General features: G+C 40.3%; 2 protein-coding genes across 11 annotated transcripts in view; one reads left to right on the top strand and one right to left on the bottom strand.

The window, feature by feature from the left end:
• The window catches only part of TLCD4 (TLC domain containing 4), a 90,702-nt gene extending 74,159 nt beyond the window's left edge, over positions 1-16,543 (bottom strand). For 3 of the 8 annotated variants that reach the window (XM_068540368.1, XM_068540373.1, XM_068540375.1), the window contains exon 1: positions 7,438-7,604. The gene's annotated coding sequence lies outside the window, so the exon portion shown is untranslated. Of the gene's footprint in view, positions 1-7,437; positions 7,616-16,097; positions 16,198-16,435 lie in introns of those variants that run through there. The other 5 variants (XM_068540365.1, XM_068540367.1, XM_068540371.1 and 2 more) reach the window with 4 other exon arrangements.
• A 42-nt stretch (positions 16,544-16,585) lies between these two features.
• ALG14 (ALG14 UDP-N-acetylglucosaminyltransferase subunit) overlaps positions 16,586-26,289 on the top strand; it is a 102,598-nt gene continuing 92,894 nt past the window's right edge. For 2 of the 3 annotated variants that reach the window (XM_068540378.1, XM_068540377.1), the window contains exons 1-2: positions 16,586-16,847; positions 19,810-19,961. In XM_068540378.1, coding sequence (XP_068396479.1) covers positions 16,712-16,847; positions 19,810-19,961 — 288 coding nt within the window. In that variant the 5' untranslated portion in view covers positions 16,586-16,711. The remainder of the gene's footprint in view (positions 16,848-19,809; positions 19,962-26,289) is intronic. The other variant, XM_068540376.1, reaches the window with a different exon arrangement.

The following is a 26,289-nucleotide window of genomic DNA, read 5'->3' as shown; positions in this document are numbered from 1 at the left end:
AGAAGACATACAGATGGCCAAGAAGCACATGAAAAGCTGCTCAACATCACTAATTATTAGAGGAATGCAAATCAAAACTGCAATGAGATATCACCTCACACCAGTTAGAATGGGCATCATCGGAAAATCTACAAACAATAAATGCTGGAGAGGGTGTGGAGAAAAGGGAACCCTCTTGCACTGTTGGTGGGAATGTAAATTGATACAGCCACTATGGAGAACAGTATGGAGGTTCCTTAAAAAGCTAAAAATAGAATTACCATATGACCCAGCAACCCCACTACTGGGCATATACCCAGAGAAAACCATAATTCAAAAAGACACATGCACCACAAAGTTCATTGCAGCACTATTTACAATAGCCAGGTCATGGAAGCAACCTAAATGCCCATCGACAGACAAATGGATAAAGAAGTTGTGGTACATATATACAATGGAATATTACTCAGCCATAAAAAGGAATGAAATTGGGTCATTTGTTGAGATGTGGCTGGATCTAGAGACTGTCATACAGAGCGAAGTAAGTCAGAAAGAGGAAAACAAATATCGTATATTAAGGCATATATGTGGAACCTAGAAAAATGGTACAGATGAACCAGTTTGCAGGGCAGAAATTGAGACATAGATATAGAGAACAAACGTATGGACACCACGGGGGGAAAGTGGCCGGGGGTGGGGGGGGTGGTGGTGTGATGAATTGGGAAATTGGGATTGACATGTATACACTGATGTGTATAAAATTGATGACTAATAATAACTTGCTGTATAAAAAAATAAATAAAATAAAATTCAAAAATTCAAAAAAAATAAGATGTTGGGGGAAAAAAAAGATGACAATCAGAACTCTAAAGAAAATTAAAAAAAAAATAGAAAACTACTAGAGCTAATCAATGAATTTGGTAAAGTTGCAGGATACAAAATTAATAGACAGAAATCTCTTGCATTTCTATACACTAACAACGAAAGATCAGAAAGAGAAATTAAGGAAACAATCCCATTTACCACTGCATCAAAAGAATAAAATACCTAGGAATAAACCTACCTGAGGAGAAAAAAGACCTGTGCTCTGAAAACTATAAAATGCTGATGAGAGAAATCGAAGATGAGACAAACAGATGGAAAGATATACCATGTTCTTGGACTGGAAGAATCAATATTGTCAAAATGACTGTACTACCCAAGGCAATCTACAGATTCAGTGCAATCCCTGTCAAATTACGAATGGCATTTTTCATAGAACTAGAAGAAAAAATTTTTTAATTTGTATGGAAACACAAAAGACCCCGAATAGCCAAAGCAATCCTGAGAAAGAAAAATGGAGCTGGAAGAATCAGGCTCCCTGATTTCAGACTATACCTCAAAGCAACAGTAATTAAAACAGTATGGTACTGGCACAAAAAGAGAAATATAGATCAATGGAACAGGATAGAAAGCTCAGAAATAAACCCACGCACCTATGATCAATTAACCTATGACAAAGGAGGAGAGAATATACAACAGAGAAAAGACAGTCTCTTTAATAAGTGGTGCTGGGAAAACTAGACAGCTACATGTAAAAGAATGAAATTAGAACATTCTCTAACACCATACACAAAAATAAACTCAAAATGGATTAAAGACCTAAAGGTAAGACTGGATACTCTAAAACTCTTAGAGGAAAACATAGAAAGAACGCTTATTTAGTTGAAAAACAACAGATTATCACCACTGATATCTAGGTCATGATTTCTTCAGTTATTGACAATGACTGCCTTTCTAGGATTCCAGTCTTCCCCAAAGCTGGGAAGACAGGAATGTTGTCTTACCCAGGTTACTACAGTAGTCTCCCTGGGATTAGCAAACATTTTCTTAAAGAACCAGATCATAAATATTTCAGGCTTTCTGGGCCAGATGGTCAGTTACTCAGCTCTGCACTTAAGGCCTGGAAGCAGCAGTAGACAATATGTAAATGAACGGATATGGCTGCGTTCCAATAAAACGTTTTTACAAACTCAGGTAACGTGCTTTCTGTCCTGCTCCTTCTGTTCTCCATATTATAATCAGGGTATTCTTTCTAAATGTCACTCCTCTGCTTAAGCACTTGAATGGCTTCCCATTGCCCTTAGTCCAGATTCCTTAGAAGAGTAGATTTTACCCCATTAGCCTCCTCTCCAGCAATTTCTAATTCCTAACTCAATTTTTCAGCACAATTGAACTACTTTGAACTCCCCCCAAGTTCCTGGTTCTCTTCCTTCCATGAATTTGCATATGCTGTTCTTTTACTTGGAATATTCTTCTCTCCCTGCAGCCACACTCACCATGTCTCCCCCACACACCAGGTTAGTTGATGTCTACTCATCTGTTTTTCAAGTTTCACATTAAATGTAACTTCCTCCAGGAAGCTTTCCCTGATCCCTAAATTCTCACACACTGCTGAGATTACTAGTTTAATCGTCTGAATCTCCTGTTAGTCCGAGGCTCTGGGAGGACAGGAAATTGGTCTGCCACTCATCGTTGTATTCCAAGGTACTCTATAAATAACTGCTGAATAAATGGGTTCTTGACTGTTGAGGAAGGAAAAGACAAGAACCAACCTAAAAATGGAGAGAACCCTCAAAGGCTAATTGGTGGAGAATATGCTAAGATTTGTTTGAACTGTTCCCTCTAATCCAAAATCTGCTCCTAGAGCATTTTCTGCTTTGCCATTATAGTTTGCAGAAAGGTTTAGGAAACATGTAATATGTCTTCCAGACTTTCTGATGCGGCAACCAAAGTCTTGAATGGTTTCACTTCTGCCTTGATCTCCAAACTTAATCTGTTCACCCTCTCTTTGGCTCCTAATCTCTTACCTCATATCCTGCTTACAGTCTTGTATACAGTGTCACTTTATATTTGGTAATTCTCCTCTCAAAGTGATCTTGGCTTGCCTTTCTGATCAATACTCACATTTCAAATATCATGTGGTGGGCGTATTCTATATGCCAGGCTCACAGGACGTCTATAAGCCAGGCCTATAGGATGTAATCATTCAGTCCTTATTCAAGCCTCACAATAATGTTATAAGAGATTTCCTTTCCTTGGTCCCACTTTATAGTTGATGAAATTAAGACTTAAAGAGGTTAAGTAACTTGCCAAAGAAACAGAACAAATGGCAGAGCTGAGATGTGAGGGAAGAAAGTCTGACGCCAGAAATCACGTTTCTAACCTCATACTACTTTATAGTTTCTCTCAGACCATGTCTGTTATTTTTTGTTGTTGTTGTTGTTTTTCTTTTTACCTCTCTGAATTCCTGTACAACCCCAGAAGTCTTCTGCAGTCCTCCTGCAGGTTTCATCCTGAATCTCACGGGTAGTGTGTTAAATCCAAGGTGATCATAATAACTAACATTTATTGAGTACAGTCACTGTGTTCAGTGCTGTTCGTGTTACTCATTCAACTTTCACAGACCCTCATAAAAAAACACAAGGTTAGCTCTGTTTTGCAGATAAGGAAATAGAGGCACAAAAGGGTAAAATAATGTGTCCAAGGTCACACAATTAGAATGGGAGGACCTAGAATTTAAACCACAGTAGTCTGACTCCACAACACTTACTTCTGGGTAAGGAGAGAACACATAGGGAAGCAGATGAGGTTGAAAGTGTGGGCGAGTTTAATTGATTCAGGCTGTAATTATGCAGTATAAGAGATTATAAGGATGACTTAATTATTTATTGCTGCCCAAACAATCATCAAAGTTCATGGCTTAAAACAACAATTGTTTACTAGCTGACGGTTATGTGGGTTGACAATTTGGAATGAACTTGGTTGAGACGTTCTTCTGCTGGTTTTGCCTGGGCTCACTCACGTGGTGACAGTCAGCTGTGGCAGCTTGGCAAGGGCTTGATGCTCCAAAATGGTTTCTCTAGCAATCAAGGCCAGCTGCATGCGCATGCAACTTGTGCTTGGTTCACTGTTCTGCTATTGCTGTCTTAAAATTCTTAATAATTATGAAACAAGGGGCCCTACTGGGCCTTGCACATTATGTTGCCAGTCATGTTAGTGGTTGGTGCTGGATGTCAGCTGGGCACCTTTCTCCACATAGCTTCTCATCCCCAAAGAGACTAGCCCAGGTTTCTTCACATTAATGACAGAAGCTTTCCAAGAGAGTGAGAGCAAAGCCTGCAAGGCCTCTTGAGGTCTAGGCTCATAATTCCCACGTCATTACTTCTGCTGTATTTTATTGATCAAAGCCAAGTCACAAGGCAAGCCCAGACACAAGGAGGTGGAGACCTAGAGTCCACTTCTTGATGAGAAGAACAAAAAGTCACAATGCAAAGGGGCGTGTGTAGAGGGATGGGATGAGTTTGTGACCATTTATTGCAATCTATCACAGAGGAGGTACATGTTTAAGGAGAAATGAAATCATTTCAGTCTTGGACATGTGGCGATTAAGGTTTCTCCTGTGATAAATCTATGCAGAGGTGTTCAGTATTTGGATAATATAGGTCTAGAATATAAAAGAGAATCCTGGTGGGACATACAAAATTGAAAGTTGTCATTATGCAGGTGATAGGTTTCTGAATATACAAATCATAACACCCAGGAAGACTGCATTAGTTCAGGTAAAGGTAAACAAAGAGATTCAGTCAATCCCTCAGACCACCCAGATATCTAAGTGCACTCTTCTTCCCATACATCTCAACCTCCCTCTCTAACAGAGACCATCTGTGGGCCTATTCATTTCCATAGCCAGCTCAAGGTCTACTACCTCCAGGGAAAGTACAGCTTTCTCTGTCTTGTCCAGATGTGGCAACATATAGTCCAATGACATATAAACCAAAAAATAGTTACTTGATCCCTACGTTCAACCCAATATGCAATGGTGGATCAGGAATAGAATAAAAACTTCCATTTGAAAAAGGAAAGAATGGGAAATATATAGCAAGCAGTAATCCTTAATAGTTTTCTTTCCAGACAGAAATTTTTGCCCTGACCATGGAAGAAGTTCCCTGATGAACCCTTCTGGATGCCTTTTGTTATGCCTGAAGACCCCTGGGTTCACCCTCTGGGAGGTTCTTCCTTGTCCATCATTCACCAGGTTCAAGATTGAAAAGGATGTTGGAGACTATGCTGGCCTGGAGACTGTCTGAGGACACAAACAATGAATGGCTTTTGCAGGTCAGATTTATGGTTTCTTTAGTAATGCAATTTCCTCAAAAACTTAATAGGCTTTTGTACTATTCATCTCTAGTCTATGTGCCAGAAATGGTACCAAAGTTCTTTTCTGGATCTGGCTCTTAAACTAGCTTATTCTGTAGTTTCTATGCTCTACCCATTCCTCTTTTCATTGTTTTAATGGTGGCTAATTTGACGTAATCTTACAAAATAAGTGAGGGTAACATCCTCAATCTGATCTTTGCTGGAAGGCTATATTTCTTTCTTTGTCTGAGGAATCTTAATGGGAGGGCTTTAAGAAAGTCTCTGAAAAACAGTCTTTTACCTCCTGTTTGGGCTACAGAAATAGTTGGATTTTCCAACCCTGTGAGGCCCCAATTTTCTATACACTTTATTTCCTTCCATTTCTGCTTGCAAACCCCTCATTTCTTATGTGAGCTCATTTCTTTCCAAAAAATCTTGCTAAGTTCAGTGAGGAGCAACCATCACACTTTTATATTCTGGTTCTCCCCAAATGCTTCCCCTAAAATTCAGCCATAGAAGGAACATGGTCAGCCTTCCAAGTTGAGTAGGAGAAATGTCTACAATATTTTGCAATGGTATTACAAGGATCATCAGTTTTCCAGCCTGCAAGATCTGTTTCCTCACTGCCAATTGTCTGACTGTTAAGGTAATGCTATATGTTTTAAGATTCTATTAGAAGTTCCCTATTTCCAGGTATCAATTTTTGTATTAGAGTAAATGCTATATTGCTGTAATAAAGAGACCCCAGAAATCAGTGACATAAAGAAAATGGAAGTTTATTTCCTGTTCACATCATAGTTGCGCCTAGACTGACAGGGCACTCTGTTCTATGAGGTCATTCAGGACCCAGATTCCTTCTATCTTGTTGTTCCGTCCTCTCCTACCATGTCTTCCTCATCTTCATGGCTGCAGCCGGTCACAGACATGTCTATGAAGGAGACAGAAAGCAGTCCAAGGCAAGCCATCTTCTTTTAAAAGGGTAAGGCAAAAGTTGTACCCATCACTTCTAGCTATATTCCACTGGCAAGAACTTAACCACAAAATCATACCTAGCTGCAAGAGGATAAGGAATGTAATCTCCAGTTGAGCGACCATGTGACCAGAAAAAAGAGAATGGGGCTTCCCTGGTGGCGCAGTGGTTGAGAATCTGCCTGCTAATGCAGGGGACACGGGTTCGAGCCCTGGTCTGGTAAGATCCCACATGCCACAGAGCAACTGGGCTCGTGAGCCACAACTACTGAGCCTGCGCGTCTGGAGCTTGTGCTCCGCAACAAGAGAGGCCGCGATAGTGAGAGGCCTGCGCACCGCAATGAAGAGTGGCCCCTGCTCGCCGCAACTAGAGAAAGCCCTCGCACAGAAACGAAGACCCAACACAGCTAAAAATAAATAAATAAATAAATTTATTAAAAAAAAAAAAGAAGAGAATGGATTTTATTATGACAACAATTGACCTGGGAGAAAAGATAGCCAAGGTTAAGAAACCTCAGAAATAAAAAGCCAAAGTGGGGGAGGGAGGGATAAATAAACATTTTGTTTCTTAGAAAGACAATGATAGTCTGAAAAAGGAAGGAAGGAAAGGAAGGAAGGAAAGGAAGGAAGGAAGGAAGGGAGGAAGGCAAAATCTAGTTGGTGGGTACCCGAGTTTCCATTTTATTATTTCCAGTTCTTTTCTGAATATATTTTTTAAATAAAAAGTTTTCTTAAAATTTATTTTAAGGGAATTAGACAGAGAAAAAAGACCCTGGAAGAATATGAAGGTAGAACAATTGTGATATGAGGAGAATAGGAAGAAAATGGAGTAATGAAAGTCAACGGGAGAAAAATTTCAATTGCCTGAGAGAGAAGACAAGGAAAAACTAGAAAAGGAAATGTTCTTTGGATTTGAAAATCTAGCAGTTACTAGTGAATAATTATGGCAGAAGCTAGATTTCAGTGAATTAAGGAGTGAAAATGAACAAAGAAAAACATGACAGCAAGCATGGACTAGTCTTTAAGAACACTGACTTTTTAGGAAAGAAGAGATAAGATGGCAACTAGTTATAACTAGTTCCACTGGCATGTGGATGAGAACCAGCCTCCGGGAGTTGGGGTATTGGCTCCTAGAGACTAGGGTGGTCCACAGTTCTAGCTGCCCAGCATATACACAATGTGCATTGTGAACAAGTACTAATTCAACCAAGCTCTCAGACACTCAGAAACTCTTTGGGTCAGTATATTATAGAGGTAACCAGTATGCACAGGACAGTGTTATTCTAGGGCAAGGCCTGTGTCAGTCCATACCTGACTTCTGTAGCGCTGGGAGGGCCATGCTTCGTCCATATGCTGAGAGGAGCCTACGTATGCTTGGAGTTCACCGAAAACAGGCTGCCTGGCCACACGTTCAGTATGACTGCCTCTCAGCACCAGAAAAATAACTTTGCTCTGTGCACGCCAGAAGGCTTCAGTTCCACGAAATAGCCCAATTGCTTAAAAATAGACTGGGAGTGGAAAAACACTCTGGCAAAGGGATAAAAGGTGTGGTTAAAGTCTGGAGTGCCATTTTAATGTGGTTGGGCTGTGCCTGACTGGTAGTTTAAAGGAGTTATGCTGAGCCAGGCTGATTGAGGGAGGGTTTTATTGACTGTGCTTTTATTTTTTAATGGGAGAGACTTGAGCGTTATAGGCCAAGGGCAAAGATACAATGAGAGTCAGTAGTTAAAGATTCAGGAGAGAAGGCATAATTGGTGGAGGAAACTGACCATAAAGTTTTTGTTTAGTTCATAGCATCTTTTCAGAAAGGGAAATTTAGAGATTCTTTTAAATTTCTAAGTTAAGACACAGTTATTCCACAGTTCCCTAGGTAAACATTAATAAAGTATTACAAAGTGTTAAGACTTTCTCAGGTTCATTTAAGTTATCTTTTAACTTATTCCAAAACAAATATAACCAGCAAAGATCCCACTGGAGCACTGGTGTGGAGAAGGGAATCTTAAGTTTGGGAAATAGCGAAGTAATTTGAAATTTCTATCCAAAAACGGTTTTCCAGTAAATTGTCAAGCCTGTTTGTAACAAATTCAGAAGGGATTCACAATGAATAGGGCACCTAATATAGATGAAAGATGAACAGTATATTAAGTAAATCATGGAGACGCAGAGAAGAAACCAGGTTAAAGGGCACAGCAAGAGCTACATATCCGCTGTTGTAAAGTATATTCATATAATATTTACACAAAATTTCCGAGAGAAAATAACACTAAGCTTTAGGTGGCACATCTGTAAATTTCATTCTTCTTATCCCCTTCTTCTTAATGTAACATATTTTCTGCATTAATTACCTTCCCTAAGTAACATCACTATATTCCCTGAAGCCACTAGCTGGCCACAGTACATCCATAGGAAGTCAAATCAGAGCACCAGCAGTGTAGACTTAGCATGGTTAAGGCCTTAATTTCCTCACCTACAAAATGGGGATAATAATAGTACTTAAGTTCATAGGATGGTTGTGAGAGGTAGTTGAGAAACTATATAAAAGCCTACTAAATGGTAGACTGCATGTTTGATTATGTATATAAATTTCTTTTTTTTTCATATACAGTTAAGGAATAATGTATAGTCAGATAAGAGTGAAGACATAATTTGTGTGTTTCTATCAAGGACAAAAAGCTCTATGGAAGCAGAAAAGAACTTGAGAAAAACAGAGAAAAAAGGGCAGATGTACGATGAAGAAGAAAAGACGGACTTGATGGAGGTGTTGGGCAGAGGCTTTGGCGGGAAGGGAGGGTTGGGATGAGGAGAAAATTAATTCAACAGATTTCAAAGACAAGCAGTGTTATGTGCAGAAATAGAATTGTTTATTTATAAAAGTCTAAAACTGAAAATATGGTAACTTTGAAAATTAAAGAAGCTACTTTTATTGTGTTTGTCATTAGTAAATGGTATAAGTTGGTATGATACCATGATAGTTTGGGAATGTAGTTTTAAATAAGATTTTAATGTCTTGTTAAATTTGGAACTGAAGAGGCATTTTGGGTGCACAAGGCTAGGGCAAGGGATTTATAAACATATCTGGAAAGGTTTATCTGAGATAAATGGACATAAAGTGAAAGAACAAAATTAGCATGTCTAGTAATTTCACTGTAAATTCATCTTAAACAAGGCTTGATCAAGATATATATATATTTATATGTATATGTATATATTTATATAAACTATATGGAGGGAGAGAAAGAGAGAGAGGCATACATATGTTTATCTATCTATCTACCTATCTATCTAATCTAGTATCCTTTTTTAATGTACTTGGAGAAAAAGCTAGAAAACAGAAGAGCAATTCTTGACTGGCATGTGAAAAAGCCACTTTTCAAAATCCTCTTTCTCCTATTTTGTTCTAATTTTATAAATGAAAAGTTGGGCATAGTAAATGATACTATATTTCTATCTTTCTTTCTTTAATATATAGCACAAAAGCTGGTGTAAATATACAATAAATACATTTAGTGATACTGTAAGGAGTTTTTCTGAATCCTGACTACCAAGTCATAGCTTTGTGACTCAGAGCAAATGATGTGATCTCTCTGTCATTTGCAAAATGGGGCTCATCATAATGCCTACCACATGGGGGTGTTGTGAACATTAGATAAGTTAAATCATGTTCTCAGGGCTTAGCATATAGTAAGCACACAGTAAAATGCCAGTTAGGGATTATATAATGGCCTTCAAGGGTTAGCATTCAAGGAGTCCTAGGAAGTGGCTTCATCCAGGAAAAGGTCGTGACTTAAATATATATAAAGTATATCTGACAAGGAAAAAAAAGTCTTGGCTATAATTCAGATATTTGGGTTCTACTGGCACAATTTCTGTCACCCATCCTACCCAACCTTCCAGAAGATCTTTAATGTTAAAACATACAACCATCAGTCCTGGTGGCCACAGTTCTGTCTCTGGCCCAGACTAGGAACTCCCTTCCAGCTTTATCCTACCTTATCATGGGCAAACATGATGCTGATCAAAGTGGGTCTCCCTGGCTCTTGCAGAAAAGCTTCATTTTTCTTTACCACCCTCATTAGGACTGAAGATTGTTGAACTCTGGTGGGAACAGCTTAGCTGCCAGGCTTCCTAGCAGCCCACCCTCCCAGGCAGCCCATGAGAGCGTGAGAAGGTGACTTTTCTTTAGGAGGCTCTGGTAAGAGGTACACAGTTCATATAGCCAGGATCACTGTTAAATCACTGCTTGGGTGTTAACTGTCAACTGCCTTACCACTGTCCCTGCCCCGACCCCGGGTGCAGCACATAACAGGTAATAGTAGAACTGAACTGAGAGCCTGCCCTCACCCCTATTTACTTCAATCCCCAGAAGCCTCCCAGATGAGCCAGTATCATCCTGATTCTTGTTTCTGTAGTTACTTGTAAATACCCAAATCTGGTCCAACTCGCATGCCTCACCACCTTTCAAACACTTTCAGTGCACCTCTGGACCTCCTGATCTGTATCTGCAAACTTCCTCTATATCTTCAACTTCTTTCTGAATGTCTTCTCCACTTTGCTGCATAAGCTGAACCCTTGCTCTCCCACATTTCCTCAATATGTTTCTCAAATAGTGGCCATTTGATTCTCACACCCACAAGGGAGGTGGGGAAAGTACCCCTCTTGACCCCTATCACTGCTTCCAAACCATCTGTAGCTTTCTCCTTCTTTCCAAAACTCCAGCTCCTTTGAAGTTCTGGTCAGGCAGTTGTACCACCCTGTATCAGCATCCCCAACAGGATACAGATGGCACACGTGCATTAGGTTAATTTGAGGATGATCTAATAAAGGGACTGCAGCTGACCCTTGAACAACTCAGGGGTTAGAGGTGCCAACCTTCTGTGCAATGGAAAATCCTAGCATCATTTATAGTCGGCCCTCCATATCCATGGTTCCTCCATATCTGTGGTTCCAGCCACAGTTCCTGCATCCACAGATTCAACCAACCACAGATCATGTAGTCCTGAAGTATTTACTATTGAAAAAACTTCACATATAAGCGGATGCCCAGAGTTCAACCTTGTGCGATTCAAGGGTCAACTGTATTTACAAAGGTGTGAATGAGGTAGGGAAGGCACAAGGGATCGTACAGTGACTCAGGGTTACTAACAACGGAACTGTTACCACCCCTAGCCTGAGGGAACAAGGAAAGGGCGCTCTGGGACCCAGAAGGAGAGAGATGTGTAGAGAAGGCCACATTGAAGAGCAGAAATCTTCAGTTCAGGGGCACAGCCTCTCTCCATCCAATTTGCTGAGGATCCCCCTTGGCCAAACCCAACCAGAACCAGAGAGCAAGGAAACCTGTTGATTTAATCCAGGTTTGAGTTCCCATGGCACTGAGTGGGGTGGAGAAACGTGGATCTGGGAGGACAAATGGAACATATCTAGCTTATAATCAATGCTCTTTTTGGTTGCTGTCATCTTTCAACCTCTTACTCTTTGAAGACTTGAGTTCCAAGCTCATTTGCTTCCTCTCTACCCCTTAGTGACCCCCAATGATCTTTTTCATCCATTCCTATTGTCATACCCTAAATACTACCACCAGCAATAAGACAATATTTCCTTCAAGCATCCCACTCTCTGATCACCACCTCTTATATCTATAGTTCACTGACTCTAGTTTTTCATTGCAATGTTTCAACTTTCTTTAGGCCTCCAGTCCACTGGCCTTATACTCTTCCACGATTCATCCACTGTCCCACCTCCACTCCCCTGTCTTCACTTTCCACTATGTCAAGAGGAAATTCCATGGACCTCACTCCCTTGAAAAGAACCTTCTCTCTTATGTAGTCACCTGTCAAAAATCTAACTGTGGTTAAAGCCAACTGTCTGCCTTTTCCAGTGGGGGGAAAAGACATAAAATCACGCCCACTGGTTTCTCTCTATATTTGTTATCACAAGCTACAGATGGGCATCTCAATCTGCCCAGAAATCCTAGGCTGATCCTGGTGAGTATGCCAATTACTCTTCAAGGTGATTATTTCATACCTTCTTTCTTCTTGAGCTTCTCATACTCTTCTGCACCCCCAGTCTCCACACCCTTATCTATTCACCGCCAATTCTACAAACCTCCCAGGACCTGCATCCATATCCCTGCCCTCCATTCTGTTACTGTGGAATAAGGGTCCCTCCTATCAAAGCCCAACTGCTCCCCTTGTGCTCAAGATTCCAACCCTTTTCATTTTTAAGATAAATGTGTTCCTGTCCTCACTCCTTTACTCACCTAAATCAATTTTCCTTTATTGGATCATTTTTAACATCAAATAAATATGTCAGTTAACTCCCATCTTAAAAAAACATTCCCTTGATTACAAATTCTCTCATATTTCCCATCCAATTTTTCCATTCCCCTCCAAAGAAAAACTTGAAATGACTTTCTACAGACACTGCTTCTCTTCATCTCCCATTCTCTCCTCTGCCCATTTCTATCTGCCTTCCACAACCACCCTTCCATAGAAATGCTGCTCCTGTTTAGATCCCCAGTGACTAATTTGTTCCCAAGTCACCTAACGCCACCTATCAGCACCATATGACATAGCTAACTGCACTCCCATTCTTGAATCATTTTCCTCCTGTGGTTTTTGTGGACACCATTATCTCCTGATTCTCCTCCTATCTTCCTGGCTTCTTCTTCTCCACCTTCTTTGCTGGCCCAGTCTTCTTGACTAGACCTCTAAGTATTAATGATCCCAGACTCTTCTCTATCCTAAGCTATCGAATACATTAGCCATTGGCTAATGCCAATGTATTTAAATTTAAAATAATTTAAATGAAATAAAATTAAAATTCAGTCCCTCCATAGCACTAGCCACATTTCAAGTGCTCAGCAGGCCATGTGTCTAGTGGACAACGTGGACACAAAACATTTCCATCATTGCAGAAACTTCTGTCGGACAGGACTGACCTAAATTCCCTCCCCAGGTGATCTCACCCAGTCCCATGGCTTTAAATACCATCTACATGCTGAATTCTAAATTTATACCTCTAGCTCTAACCCACACTTCAGATTTATACATAAACTGCCTATTTGACACAACTACTTGGATGTTTAACAGGCTATTCAAACTAACAACCAAAACAGAACACTTCATTTTCATCATCTCCTCCCCTTTCTCCGCTCACAAAAACTTGTTTCTCTTCCTGTCTGTCTAGTCTGAGCAAATGACACTATCCAGCCAGTTTTGAAGCCAAAAATCTAAGAGCCACTTTGATTCCCAATATCTAATCCATCAACGAGTCTTACTGACTCTATCCATAAAATATATCTCAAATCTACCTTCTTCTACCTCCCACTGTCATCTTCCTCGTCTAAGGTTTTTGTCTGGACTCCTACTGTCATACAAGATCCCCTGCACCTAAATCTAGCACGTAGCAGGTGCTCATTAAATATGCTGACTAAATTAACAAGTACAATTCCATTCAATAGTGCAAAATAATCTTAATTTTAAAAATATTCATGAATAGTATTTGTCACAGAAACTTTAGAAAATAGGTTTAAGAAGATAATAAAAATCACTTCCCAGGCAGACTTTACTTATGGTTGATTATGGCTCAATACTATTATTCAGTTTATCAATTATTAATACATTTTCATGCTTTTCACACAGTATAATTTACCTCTGTGCAACTGTTAACTGCATTGTCAATGCAACTTACCTTCCCAAGAGAAATTTTAGTTGCTTCGTCCTGTTCAGTCCTGCCTTTTCTGATTAATCCAGTACATATTATTCACCTCTTAATTATATTCCGTGCCTGTCACAGCCCAGGACTCAGCTCACCCAGCAATTTGTGGGTGAATAAAACACTCCTGATTTATTGTGTTCAGGAGTTCCCAACTTTGTTCCTGTCTCCACCTGCCACCCAGCTCCTCCCTGCAGTCCTCAACTTCCTTGTCAGGAACACTGAACGGTTTGACCCTAGACTTAATTCAAAATAATCAACCAATAACTCCAAACAACGTCTGCTATTCCACCCTCTTTGATTCTCTGCATTTACTGGCAGCCACTAAAATGCTTGATCACTCCCCATTCATTCCATCTACAACTAAGTGTGATCAAACTGATATTTCGTACAGGCACAGGTAATGACAGTAGTGAGGGGATGGGTACTAGGGAATGCAGGGGTGTCTTTTGGGGCCTAAAGACTAACATTATTAATAAGCCAAACATCCGCATTGCCTGTGTCAGTTTACAACACCAGCTCAGACGCATTACCTTCGCAGCAATCCAAACACTGTTATTTGCCTACCCAGCAATGATCTTTCCTCCACCCTCCTCCAAAATCCTCCTCTCCAAGAGAAGGTCCGTTTTGTTCAGTACCCACCCTCCACCAAACTGCCAGATTCCACAGGTGAGTTGTATGCCATCCTCCATCCTACCTCAGCCAGATTTGTGGTCTCATTCCTTTTATGAAGGGGCAAGTGATATTAATTTGGCCAAAAGGAGTGAAAGTCTGCTGTGGGAGGTTCTGGAAAAGGTTTCCTCACTCTTAAAAAAAAGACCCAAGGACAAGATAACCTCTTGAAATCTGGAGACTGCCCTGCCTGGATGTAAATTTCTGAGAAAACTAATGTCTTCTTTTAAAAGCATGATGGCAGAGAGTCTTAGGCTGAAGCCATTGCTGGGAATGGCAGAGTGGGTAGATGAAATAAAACTACATCTTTTGTAATATTCTTAAGCTGTTTTTCATACTGTGCCAGAGGCCCTACCTCTGGACTTCCAACTACGTATTTGTAAGCCCAGGGGATTCTGATTCCATCAAAATTTGAGAAGCATTGACTTCTAAGCCCACAATTGTAAAATTTCTCCACCACTTACTAACACCATGCAGGATCTTAGTTCCACGACCAGGGATGGAACCTGTGCCCCCTGCAGTGGAAGCGCAGAGTCCTAACCATTGGACTGCCAGGGAATTCCCCACTAGCTAACCTTAGGCAAATTATTTAACTTTTATAGAATCCTTTTCTTTATCTGTAAAGAGGGGAATAATATTCACCTTATGACCTTATTGTGAGGATATAGGGTTAAGAGGATTTGATAGAATACAGGAAGTATGTGAGGTCCATTAGCCAGAAAATGATGCTACAAAGTACCTAAATGTCTCCCAAACTTGCCTGCTGAGAGAAATAGACACATTGGTTAGAGGAGCTGACCTCAGTCCTCTCCCCTGGAGATTCTGATTCAGGAGCTCCCTATTGTACTCTGAGAGGCTGCATTTTTTTTTTTTAATAAATTTACTTATTTTATTTTATTTTTGGCTGCGTTGGGTCTTCGTTGCTGCATGCGGGCTTTCTTTAGTTGTGGCTAGCAGGGGCTACTCTTCATTGCAGCGCGCAGGCTTCTCATTGCAGTGGCTTCTCTTGTTGCGGAGCACGGGCTCTAGGCGCCCGGGCTTCAGTAGTTGTGGCACGTGGGCTCAGTAGTTGTGGCTCGCGGGCTTAGTTGCTCCATGGCATGTGGGATCTTACCGGACCAGGGCTCAAACCCATGTCCCCTGCATTGGCAGGCGGATTCTTAACCACTGCGCCACCAGGGAAGCCCAAGGCTGCATTTTTAAAAACACATTCTAAGATCTAAGCAAGTTTGAAAATCAAGGAAGTTTGAATTTGGCAAAGGAATACACGGCGTAAACTCCTATGCAGCAGCAGTTAGGGTTTCCAGTTTCTAAATCTACATCTGCCACTATTTCACTTGAGCAAGCTGTTTCACCTTTCTGGACTTGTTTACTCATCTGTATACTTGTCCTATCTAACCTACAGGTCCATCGGGGACTGAAGGCAAATTACACTTGGGGTGAAGGGGCTTCTCTAATCTCAGCCTTTTTATATTGCTACAATGTGGATTAAGTAAACATAAAAATAAGCAAAATTGGGATTGGGGGAGGTGTTGCCTTTGTGGTAAAATTAACTGAATAGGACGATTCTTTCTCGATCTCATTACCTTGAACCACTGAACTTCCACTGCTCTCAGGAACATGCCGTAACTTGAGGTGATCACCCTCAGCTAGCTACTCTGGTCACACTGAGATCTGTGAAAAAGACTAGAAAAATTAAAAATATGAGTGCTGGGAAAGAGGAGATTTGGATGAGAACCCGAAATTCAATTTTTTGTACCAAGGTACCTTTCACTGGCAAGCACTTTCAGTAGCTGTGCATGTGCAACAGAAATATTTCCCTTGGCACGTATGCCACTGGCCTCAGGTGGAATTCACAAAGTTAGTTAATTTGGAACACCTGCTAACTTGGGAGGTCCTTTTTAGGGCGCCCAGCTGGCCTCACCTCCTCACGAACCGAAACCAAACTGCTCCACCGCTTTAATCCGCGAATTTCAGTTTACGCATGGGCGGTACGTGCGCAGAATCCCGCCGGGCACCCAGCGGAGTGGTCTGAGGCCAGGCTTCCGCCTCTGGCCCTGAACTCCTCCCACCGCCAACAAGCCCCGCCCACCAAGAGGCCCACACCACGAGTTTGGGTCTCCGCAGCGCCCGTAGTTTTGAACTTTCACCGCTCCTGCGGCCGGCGCCGGGGGATAGCACGCATGCGTCTTGTCTTCGAATGGGTGGCACCCTTATCCTCGCGGCGGCGGCAGGAACCGTGGCCGTGCTGCTGGCAGTGCGGCTGTGGGTAGTGCTGCGTCCCCGCGCCGCTGTGCCCCGGCGGTCTCTCAGCCTCTTGGTGGTGGCTGGGTCCGGTGAGTATCCGGGCGGTGACTGGCGGGCTCGGGTCGGGTACTACAAACCCCAGAGTCCACCGCGGCGCTGTTCGCAGGGCCCCTAGCACTTTGTGTAGCGTTGCATGCTGAGATTTGTAGTTTCTCTGCGGGACTGGAGCGGGTCAGCCCAGGCTGGGTAAAATGCTGGTCTGTTGTTGATGTGGCCCAGGCCGCATTTTTAATGACAAATGAGTTACTTACACTTGTCTGTAATTAAGCGTCTCTGTAGCGTATATTTTTCTAACAAATTGTTAGTGAACAGAGAGGACACAGAAGCCCGTGATGGTAACATGCAATTTGCCTGAATAAAAACTGCTGTTTTGCATTATTAATCTAGGCATTTGGGATTTAATTTAGGAATCACGAATACTACATGATAAGCGAGACAAAGCGAATTATCACATTTATAAATATACATATACAAAATCCACGAGGATAGAAACAATTACCTACTAACGGGAGAACAATACACACTTCAGGATATTGTGCCGGGGGATGAACAACAACCTGTGCAATCAGGTAATACAATCCGAACGGAGTCGGCCAGCTCTGTAGGCGTACCGCTTTAAATGGACAGCTCTGATAGAGCGATACATATACAGGCTGTGTACATTCAGAAATGCCAGGAGATTGCATCCAGATAGCATAATATTATAAGTATTAGCAAATGGTCTAAACTTATGTCCACGTGTAATTCACTACTTTATTCACCTAATGTATTTTGAGCCATAGGGGAGGTCAGGCACTAAGCTAAGCCCTGGAAATAACAAAACTGACGAATACGACTTGCCGTGGAGTGCTGACTATGTCCCAAGCAGTGTGAAAGCTGTGAGGACACAGCAGTGAATGAAATGGAGAATATAGAAAAACTAACAGAAAACGAAAAGCAGAATGGGTGCTTGCCACAATAAGTGCTATAACCTGGGAAGTAAAAACTGCTATGGAAGTTCACGCTGGGCGCCACTTTTTCTGAACTTGAGACAGGAAGCTTCCTGGAAGTCGTGATGTCTAAACTGAGACTTGAAAGATGACTAAGAAGTAGCCAGACAAGGGGGAGCTGGGGCGTTGAGGGCTGCGAGGGTGTGAAAAGAAGGCCATAGCACTTGGGATGACCAGAGGTGCGAGGGCACTATGGTACTGAGTTGGATGTGGGGAGGCAAGCCCCATGCAGATCGCGTAAGGGTATTTTAAACCCTGCTCTACAGAGCTGTTGGCACTACTCCACTGCTTCCTACCATGCAGAGGTTAGGACCACGTGCCTCTAAATGAACATAACACCAGAGTTGAATCACATCTCTGCCAGTTACTAATTTGGTGATCTTGTGCAAATTATCCTCACTGAGCCTTCTGTTTCCGCTTTGAAAAATGTGGGTTAGGAAGAGGCGAGGAGAAAGAAAGTTGCATTTTCGTCAGAATTGTCAGGTAAAGCCTCCTGGGGAGATGACAGATACCCAACAGCAAGGAGGCCAGAGTGGCTGGAGTAGACTGAGTAAGGGGGGAAGAAGCAGATGAGGTCCAAGAGGTAACAATAAGGGTCAGCTTACAAAAAGCCTTTTATTCCATATGAGAAGGGGAGCCCTTGGAGGGTTTTGAGCAGAGGTAAATAATTTGATCAACTCTTTTGAAGAAGATCAGTCTAGAGGCTGTGTTGAGAATAGACTCAAGTGGACACTTGAATGGACAAGTGCAGAGGAGGGAACAGACCAGGAAGCTTTGGTCATAATCCACGTGAGAGTGATGTGGTTTGGAGCAGGGTGCTAGCAAAAGAGGTGGTGAGAAGTGATTGGATTCTGGATATACTTTAAGAAAGAACTGAGAAGATTTCATTCCCAAAGGACAAGTCTTAATAAAGTAAAATGCAAGATGAAGCTCATCATTTTAATGACTTTATTCAGTAACAAAGTTAATTTTTCAAAGAATGTATTCAGTGAGGGTTTCCTTTTAAGGAAAAAAAAAAAAGACTGTTAAAGCAGTTAAAATGAAGTTTTAATTGCAGTGGAAGATGTATATATTCGTATTTATCCTTAATTGTTCCAGCTCTGAAAACAAGTACCTACTTTGGAAACCACCACACTTTTTCAAAGTTAAAAACAAAAATGATAAAATGAGTATAAGATGTGCAAATTACTTGCCCTGCATAAGAAGATGGCTGACAAGTTATAAAGTTAAAGCATGATTCTAATTCCTGTTATACTTACTCTGTGCTGACTTTATTTCTATATCTAATTCCTTCTGGGATCTAGAGAGTAATCTTTCCCTTTCTACTATAAGAAATATATGCATTTGGAGAAAACACATAATTTGTCTGATTCACAGCACAGAAACCTTCAGCAACTGTCTTCCCATTTTCCAGCCTACTTTCCTGACCTTACTTCACTCTCCTCTTTCTTCCCAGTGTTCCCACCATGCCTTGATCACCCATCCCAGATCTTACCTTCTCCTGTCTTAATAATCCCACCCTCACCCAGTGGCCTCCCTACTCATATCTGTCCATTAGCTGCACCTTTCAAGTCATTTCAGCCTTTACCAGGGATCTCCCCTATGCTTAGGACATTGTTTTTTCATAACCTTTTGCTTGTTCCCTCCCCCAAACCCCATTTTAATTTTTCTTGCTGTCTTGCGTCACTCTCTGTATATCTGTGTGTCTTGTCCCTTCCCCACCAGACTTCTTGATAACAGGATCTGTGTCTTATACTTCTTTGTACCTTCCTCAGCTAGTACAGTAGCACAACCTACTGCTGGTGCTGATTTTATTTTTATACATTTATTATCCTCTTCCCCCATATAAAGGTAGTATTTATACAAGGGCATAGGTTATCATTTCCAAATATTCCTTCTGTGTTTTGAGAAATACACAAAACATAGTATTAGTATAATGTAGTCAGATGGATATGTCCATTACCGGTTTCTTAATCTCAGGCCTTCCAATATTTTTTTCCAGGTGGTCATACCACTGAGATCCTGAGGCTGCTCAAGAACTTGTCCGATGCTTACTCTCCTAGACATTATATCATTGCTGACACTGATGAAATGAGTGCCCATAAAATAAATTCTTTTGAAGTAAATCGAGCTGATAGAAACCCCAGTGCTGTGGTAAGTGCTAATTTCTATGTCTAAGAAAGTTACAAGTTATATATTGAATTTAATTTTCTCTAGAAACAATCTCATGACCCTTCAGTGCCCTGCTCACACAATGCAGTCAACTGTTTATTGCTGATGAAATATAGTTCTTTTACTACCCAAATATAAAAACTTCTTTAAAATAACTCTTCAAATAAAAATGGTTGCTTGATTTCTTATATTCTCTTCTATTATTTAAATAGAGAAAATTGTTTCTCAGTAATTCCAACTGTGAAAATTGTTTCATTTATACTTACATAAAGCATCCAGTTCACGTGCTTATTGGTTCTTCGTTAAAGTTCTTTATCAATGTATTACGTGTATTGATAATTTGATTTATCTATTACTACTTCTTATTCTTCCAATCATATCTGTATCTGCCTTTAAAATTACTTCTCTGCTCCTGGTTGCTCACTTCGTTTTAGCATTATAGCAGAATTTGGGGTAAATTGAAAAAAGTGGAACTACTTAATCAGGAAGGAAACTAGAGCTGTTCCTTGTTAGATCGTCTCCATCCATCCCTCTCTCTGGTACCTGCCTGGCCACAGGGCTCCAACAGGTGGTTCAGGAGTGGACAGGCGACCCAGCTCAGACCACTCAAAGTGTTCCTCCAGGCTTTTTGGACTTGGGGACCCAGAAAATGAAAGTAGTCTTTCTTCAGGGGTTCAACTCTGTAAAAGAGAAAACTTGGAAGCTGCCAGCAGTCATGTTTTCACCTGCTGGCTAAAGACAGACTGCAGCTAGAGAAAAGAATGAAGTTCATCCACAGGAAGAACAAGATGGGAAACCAGATGGTGACTCCTGCCTTCATTGACTCCAGAGCTGCTTCCATATGGGCCCTGTCTTGGTGGTTCTTATGTTTCTTGGAAATCAGGATCCACTAATATAACTCATCCTCCACTGACCTTTTTAGTTAGTTAAAGCCTGCTTTAGTTACGTTTTGTTCACTTGTAAACATGATCCCTCAATAACGCACTACTAAATTGTGTTCTTGGAAAATCCACATCAGACAATCTTGGAATGCGCCGATGTCTATTCAGCTGTAGCGAAATAAATGGTATGTTTTTTCTTTGTGGGAGATGAGCCAAAATGCTTCATTTCTGTTTCAGGACTCAATACCGTATTAGTTTCCTAGGGCTACTGTAACAAAGTACTACACACAGGGTAGCTTGAAACAAGAGAAATTTATTCTTTAATGGTTCCAGAGGCTAGAAGTCCAAAATTAAGGTGTCAGCAGGGCCGTGTTCTCTCTGGAGGCTCTGGGGTAAATCCTTCCTCACCTCTCCCTAGCTTCTGATGGTGGCCAGCAGTCCTTGGCATTTTCTGGCTTGTGTCAGCATTACTCTCGTCTCTCCCTCCATTGTCACAGGGCCATTCCTGTGTCTGTCTTCACAGGCCCTTCTTATAAGGACCCCAGTCATTGGATTTAGGGCCCACCCTATTCCAGTACGACCTCATCTTAACTTGATTACGTCTACAAGACCCTATTTCCAAATAAGGTCATTTTCATAGGTTCCAGGTGGACATGACTTTTTGGAGGACACTATTCATCCCTATACAAACATATACACTGGGCTATTTCAGGAAAAGCCTCCTGTTTGACATAAAGCAAAACAAACTTTTTCCTTTTAGCAAGTGTGAAAGGAGAAAATAATAGAGACTATTGAGTACGCCAATAATTGATCCTTTCAGTAACGGGTGAAACAGATAATAGTAGCTTCATTTTACAAATGAGATAAATGAGGCTCAGAGGCAAAAAAAACTCAGCCAAGGCCCTGCGAAATATGTGGGACTTACCTAAATATGTCTTCTCCAAAGCCTGTGCTTTTGCTGTACAGCCCACTCTGCCTCTTTTGTGTATTCTTTTACAATTCAAAACACTCAATGTGAACAGAATGCATTGAGAATTCTTATCCGAGGCATCAGAGACTTAAAATGTCATTTAATCTCTTATCTTAGAGTATATATTGGAATTGGAGAGTTTATAGAAAATGATGGTAATTTTCTCACAAGAATAATGTAAAAAATCTTATAATTTAGCAGTGGCATACACTACTAGAAAAAAATATAAAGATCAAAGGATTACAAATTTCTTATTGTTTTTCAGCATACAGAGTGGGTATCTTTGTTTTTACCTAATTATTAGTGTGCGTGTTCTTTTCTTCTTTCTGAAATTGCACCCAATTTGGAGGCTCCAGTTTTAATTTAGCATACATATTGAATATTTCCCTCCAGGCCCATCACCGTATGTACCGTTTATTTGCTGAATTTTGTCAGGATTTAGTGAAACATTTAGAAGATTGTTATGTACTGTGGATCATGATGCTTTAGAACCCAGTAAGTTGGGTTTGATGCACTTTACTAAGAAAGCCAAAGATTTCAATTTTATAAGTGCCATTATTTTTTTCTCGTTATCAAAGTAACACCACAGTATAGGACTAAGCATCTCTGTTCGACCTCCTTCCTTTGTCGGTTACTTTCCTGCTGGGGCAGTGCAACCCCTGTTAGAGAAAAAACACTATCTCATTCCTGAAATGGTCTGCTCATGCGTGAATCTAAAGCTGGGGAGAGTTTCTGCAGAGATGCAGAAGAGAGCCATTGAGGGCAGTAGAAGGAACATGACTGTTGTCCTTTGTGTCGACCACCCCTATGAGCCACACTAGGCAGACAGGAGGCGGGGCGGAGAGACACCTTCTGACCAAGCCTTATAAAGGGAGGAATACACTTTTTGTCTCTCTCTACACTTCAGCTAAGGGGACTTGTACCCGCAGCGTCCCTGACAGCTGTCTTTTGTACCTTCCGTGGAGCTCACCAGACTGGGGAGAGGAAGGGTCTGACTGAAGAAATCAATAGCGATCAATACATTTGCTGCAGAGCCCATGTCAGCCAAGAATACTGAACACTCTAGACCTGCAGTGTCTAGTAGAGGAGCCACCAGTACTGGCCCAGCACCATTTATTGAACAGTCCTTTGCCCACCGATCCACGGTGCTTCCACCGTTAGATCAAGTTTCCATGTATGTATAGGTCTGTATCTGAGCTTTCTACTTTAACTGGTACATTTGTCTATCCTTGAGCTAATGTCAAGCTCTTTTATTCTTCAGAAGTATCTTTTTTTTTTTTTCCCCACATAGGTTTTTAAATTAGCTTTGAAAAGTTCACAAAGAACTCTGCTGGAATTTTGGTTTGAATTCAATTGTATCTGTCCATCAGTTTCAGGAGAACTTACATCTCTTTGATGATATCTTCCTATCTGGAAACATCACCTTTCTCTCCATTACAGTATTTAGATCTCCTTTAATGCTTTTCAGTAACATTTCTAATTTTCTTCATAAGAGTCTGGCATATCTTTTGTTGTGTTTATTTCTAGGTACCTTGTATTCTTTTATTATTGTTGTAAGTGGTATAACTTTTAATGATATTTCCTGTGTTGCAATATATAGAAATACAATTGATTTCTATAAAGTGATCTTATAAGAACCACCTGGCTACACTCTAATCCTAATTTGTACACTTTTGTGTTATTAATGAAGATAATCTTATCATCTACAAGTAGTAATAATTGTGATTCTTTCTTTGTAATCCTTACATCTTTTAGTTCTTTTTTCTCATTTTGTTATTAGAACTTCCGGAACGGTAATGAATAGGAGCCATGTAGTGGTCGTCTTTGCATTCTTTCAGCTTTAAAAAATGTGTTGAGTTTTATTTTAAATAGTATTTAGTTGTTGATTTTTATCAAATGTCTCTTCTGCATCTGAGATGATCTTATAGTTTTTCCAACTTGTTTTGTTTATATGGACAATTACATGGTTATGAACTAGTCTTGAATTCCTGGAATAAACCCAGTTTGTTCATGGTGCATTGTATTTTAATGCATTGCTGGATTTGATTTGCAAACATATCATTTAGGATTTTTTTGTTTATGTTCATGATGGAGATTGCCCTGTATTTTTCCTTTCTCATGCTGTTCTTTAGTTTTGGTATCAGGGTTATACTAGTCTCATTATGTGAGTTGTAGGGGATACACAACTTTTTGCTCTTTGGGGGAATTTGTATAAGTATGGAATTAATTTTTTTAAGTTTTTTTTCTTACAATATTATTAACTGCAGTCACCATGCCGTATTGCATCCCTATGACTTCTTTATTTTATAACTGCAAGCTTGCACCTTTTGACCCCTTCACCCATTTCCCTCACCCCCAACACTCCACCTCTGGTAACCACCAAATCTGTTCTCTATATCTGTGAGCTTGGGTTTTTTGCTTTCTGGTTTTTTTAGATTCCACATATAAGTAAGATCATATTGTATTTGTCTTTCTCCGTCTGACTTATTTCACTTAGCATAATGCCCTCAAGGTCCATCAAGGTAGTCACAAAGGGCAAGATTTCCTTCTTTTTTAAGGCTGAATAATATTCTATTGTGTGTGTGTGTGTGTGTGTATGTATGTATCAATCACATTATATTCAGTATTTATCCATTCATCCATTGGTAGACACTTAGGTTGTTTTCATGTTTTGCCTATTGTAAATAATACTTCAATGAACTTGGGGTAGTGTATATCTTTTTGAGTTAGTGTTTTCATTTTCTTTGGATAAGCATCCAGAAGTGGAATTGCTGGATTATATAGTAGTTCTATTTTTAATTTTTTGAGGAACCTCCATACTGTTTTCCATAGTGACCACAGCAACAGTGTACAAGGGTTCCCTTTTCTCCACATCCTTGCCAACACTTGTTATCTCTTGTTCATTTTGTGCGTGTGTGTGTGTGTGTGTGTGTACCACATCTTCTTTATCCATTCATCTGTTGATGGGCACTTAGGTTGCCTCCATATCTTGGCAATTGTAAATAATGCTGCTACGAACATTGGGGTGCATGTATCTTTTTGACTTAGTGTTTTTGTTTTTTTTCAGATATATACCCAGGAGTGGAATTGCTGGGTCATATAGTAGTTCTATTTTTAGTTTTTTGGGAAACCTCCATACTGTTTTCCACAGTAGCTGCACCAATGTACTTTCCCACCAACAGTGTAGGAGGGTTCTTTTTTCTCCACATCCTCACCAACAAATGTTATTTGTGTTCTTTTTGATGATAGCCATTCTGACAGGTGTGAGGGGATATCTCATTGTGGTTTTGATTTGCATTTCCCTCACAATTAATGATGTTGAGCATCTTTTGATGTGCCTGTTGGCCATCTGATGTCTTCTTTGGAAAAATGTCTATTCAGCCCTTCTGCCCATTTTTCAATCAGGTTGTTGGACTTTTTTTTTTGATGTTGAGTTATATGAGCTGTTTATATATTTTAGATATTAACCCCTTGTTAATCATATCATTTGCAAATATTTTCTCCCATTCAGTAGGTTGTCTTTTCATTTTGTTGATGGTTTCTTTCGATGTGCAAAAGCTTTTAAGTTTAATTAGGTTCCATTAGTTTATTTTTGCTTTTGTTTCCATTGCTTTAGGAGACAGATCCAAAAAAATAGTGCTACAATTTATGTTGGAGTCTTCTGCCTGTGTTTTCTTCCAGGAGTTTTATGGTTTCCAGTCTTACATTTAGGTCTTTAATCCGTTTTGAGTTTATTTTTTCTACATGATGTTAGAGAATGGTCTAATTTCATTCTTTTACATTTAGCTGTCCAGTTTTCCCAGTGCCACTTATTTAAGATACTGTCTTTTCTCCATTGTGTGTTCTTGCCTCCTTTGTCCTAGATTAATTGACCATAAGTGCATGGGTTTATTTCTGGGATCTCTGTTCTGTTCCATGGATCTGTGTGTCTGTTTTTGTGCCAGTACCATACTCTTTTGATTACTGTAGCTTTGTGGTGTAGTCTGAAGTCAGGAAGCATGATTCCTCCAGCTGTGTTCTTTTTTCTCAAGATTGTTTTGGCTATTTGGAGTCTTTTGTGTTTCCATACAAATTTTAAAATTATTTGTTCTAGTTCTGTGAAAAATGCCTTTGGTATTTTGGTAGATATTACATTGAACCTGTAGATTGCCTTGGGTAGCATGGTCATTTTAAGATTATTAGTTCTTCCAGTCTGTGAACATGGTATATCTTTCCATCTGTTTGTGTCATCTTCAATTTCTTTCATCAGTGTCTTATAATTTTCCAAGTACAGCTCTTTTACCTCCTTAGGTAAATTTATTCCTAGATATTTTATTCTTTTTGATGCAATTGTAAATGAGATTGTTTCCTTAATTTCTCTTTCTGATAGTTCATTGTTAGTGTATAGAAATGCAGCAGATTTTTGTATATTAATTTTGTATCCTGCAATTTTACCAGGTTAATTGATGAGCTCTAGTAG

The sequence above is a fragment of the Eschrichtius robustus genome, chromosome 3, assembly GCF_028021215.1.
Source record: "Eschrichtius robustus isolate mEscRob2 chromosome 3, mEscRob2.pri, whole genome shotgun sequence".
In the NCBI taxonomy this organism is placed as follows: domain Eukaryota; kingdom Metazoa; phylum Chordata; class Mammalia; order Artiodactyla; family Eschrichtiidae; genus Eschrichtius; species Eschrichtius robustus.
The sequence above is the reverse complement of the archived record's forward strand: the minus strand, read 5'-3'. Positions and strand labels throughout refer to the sequence as shown.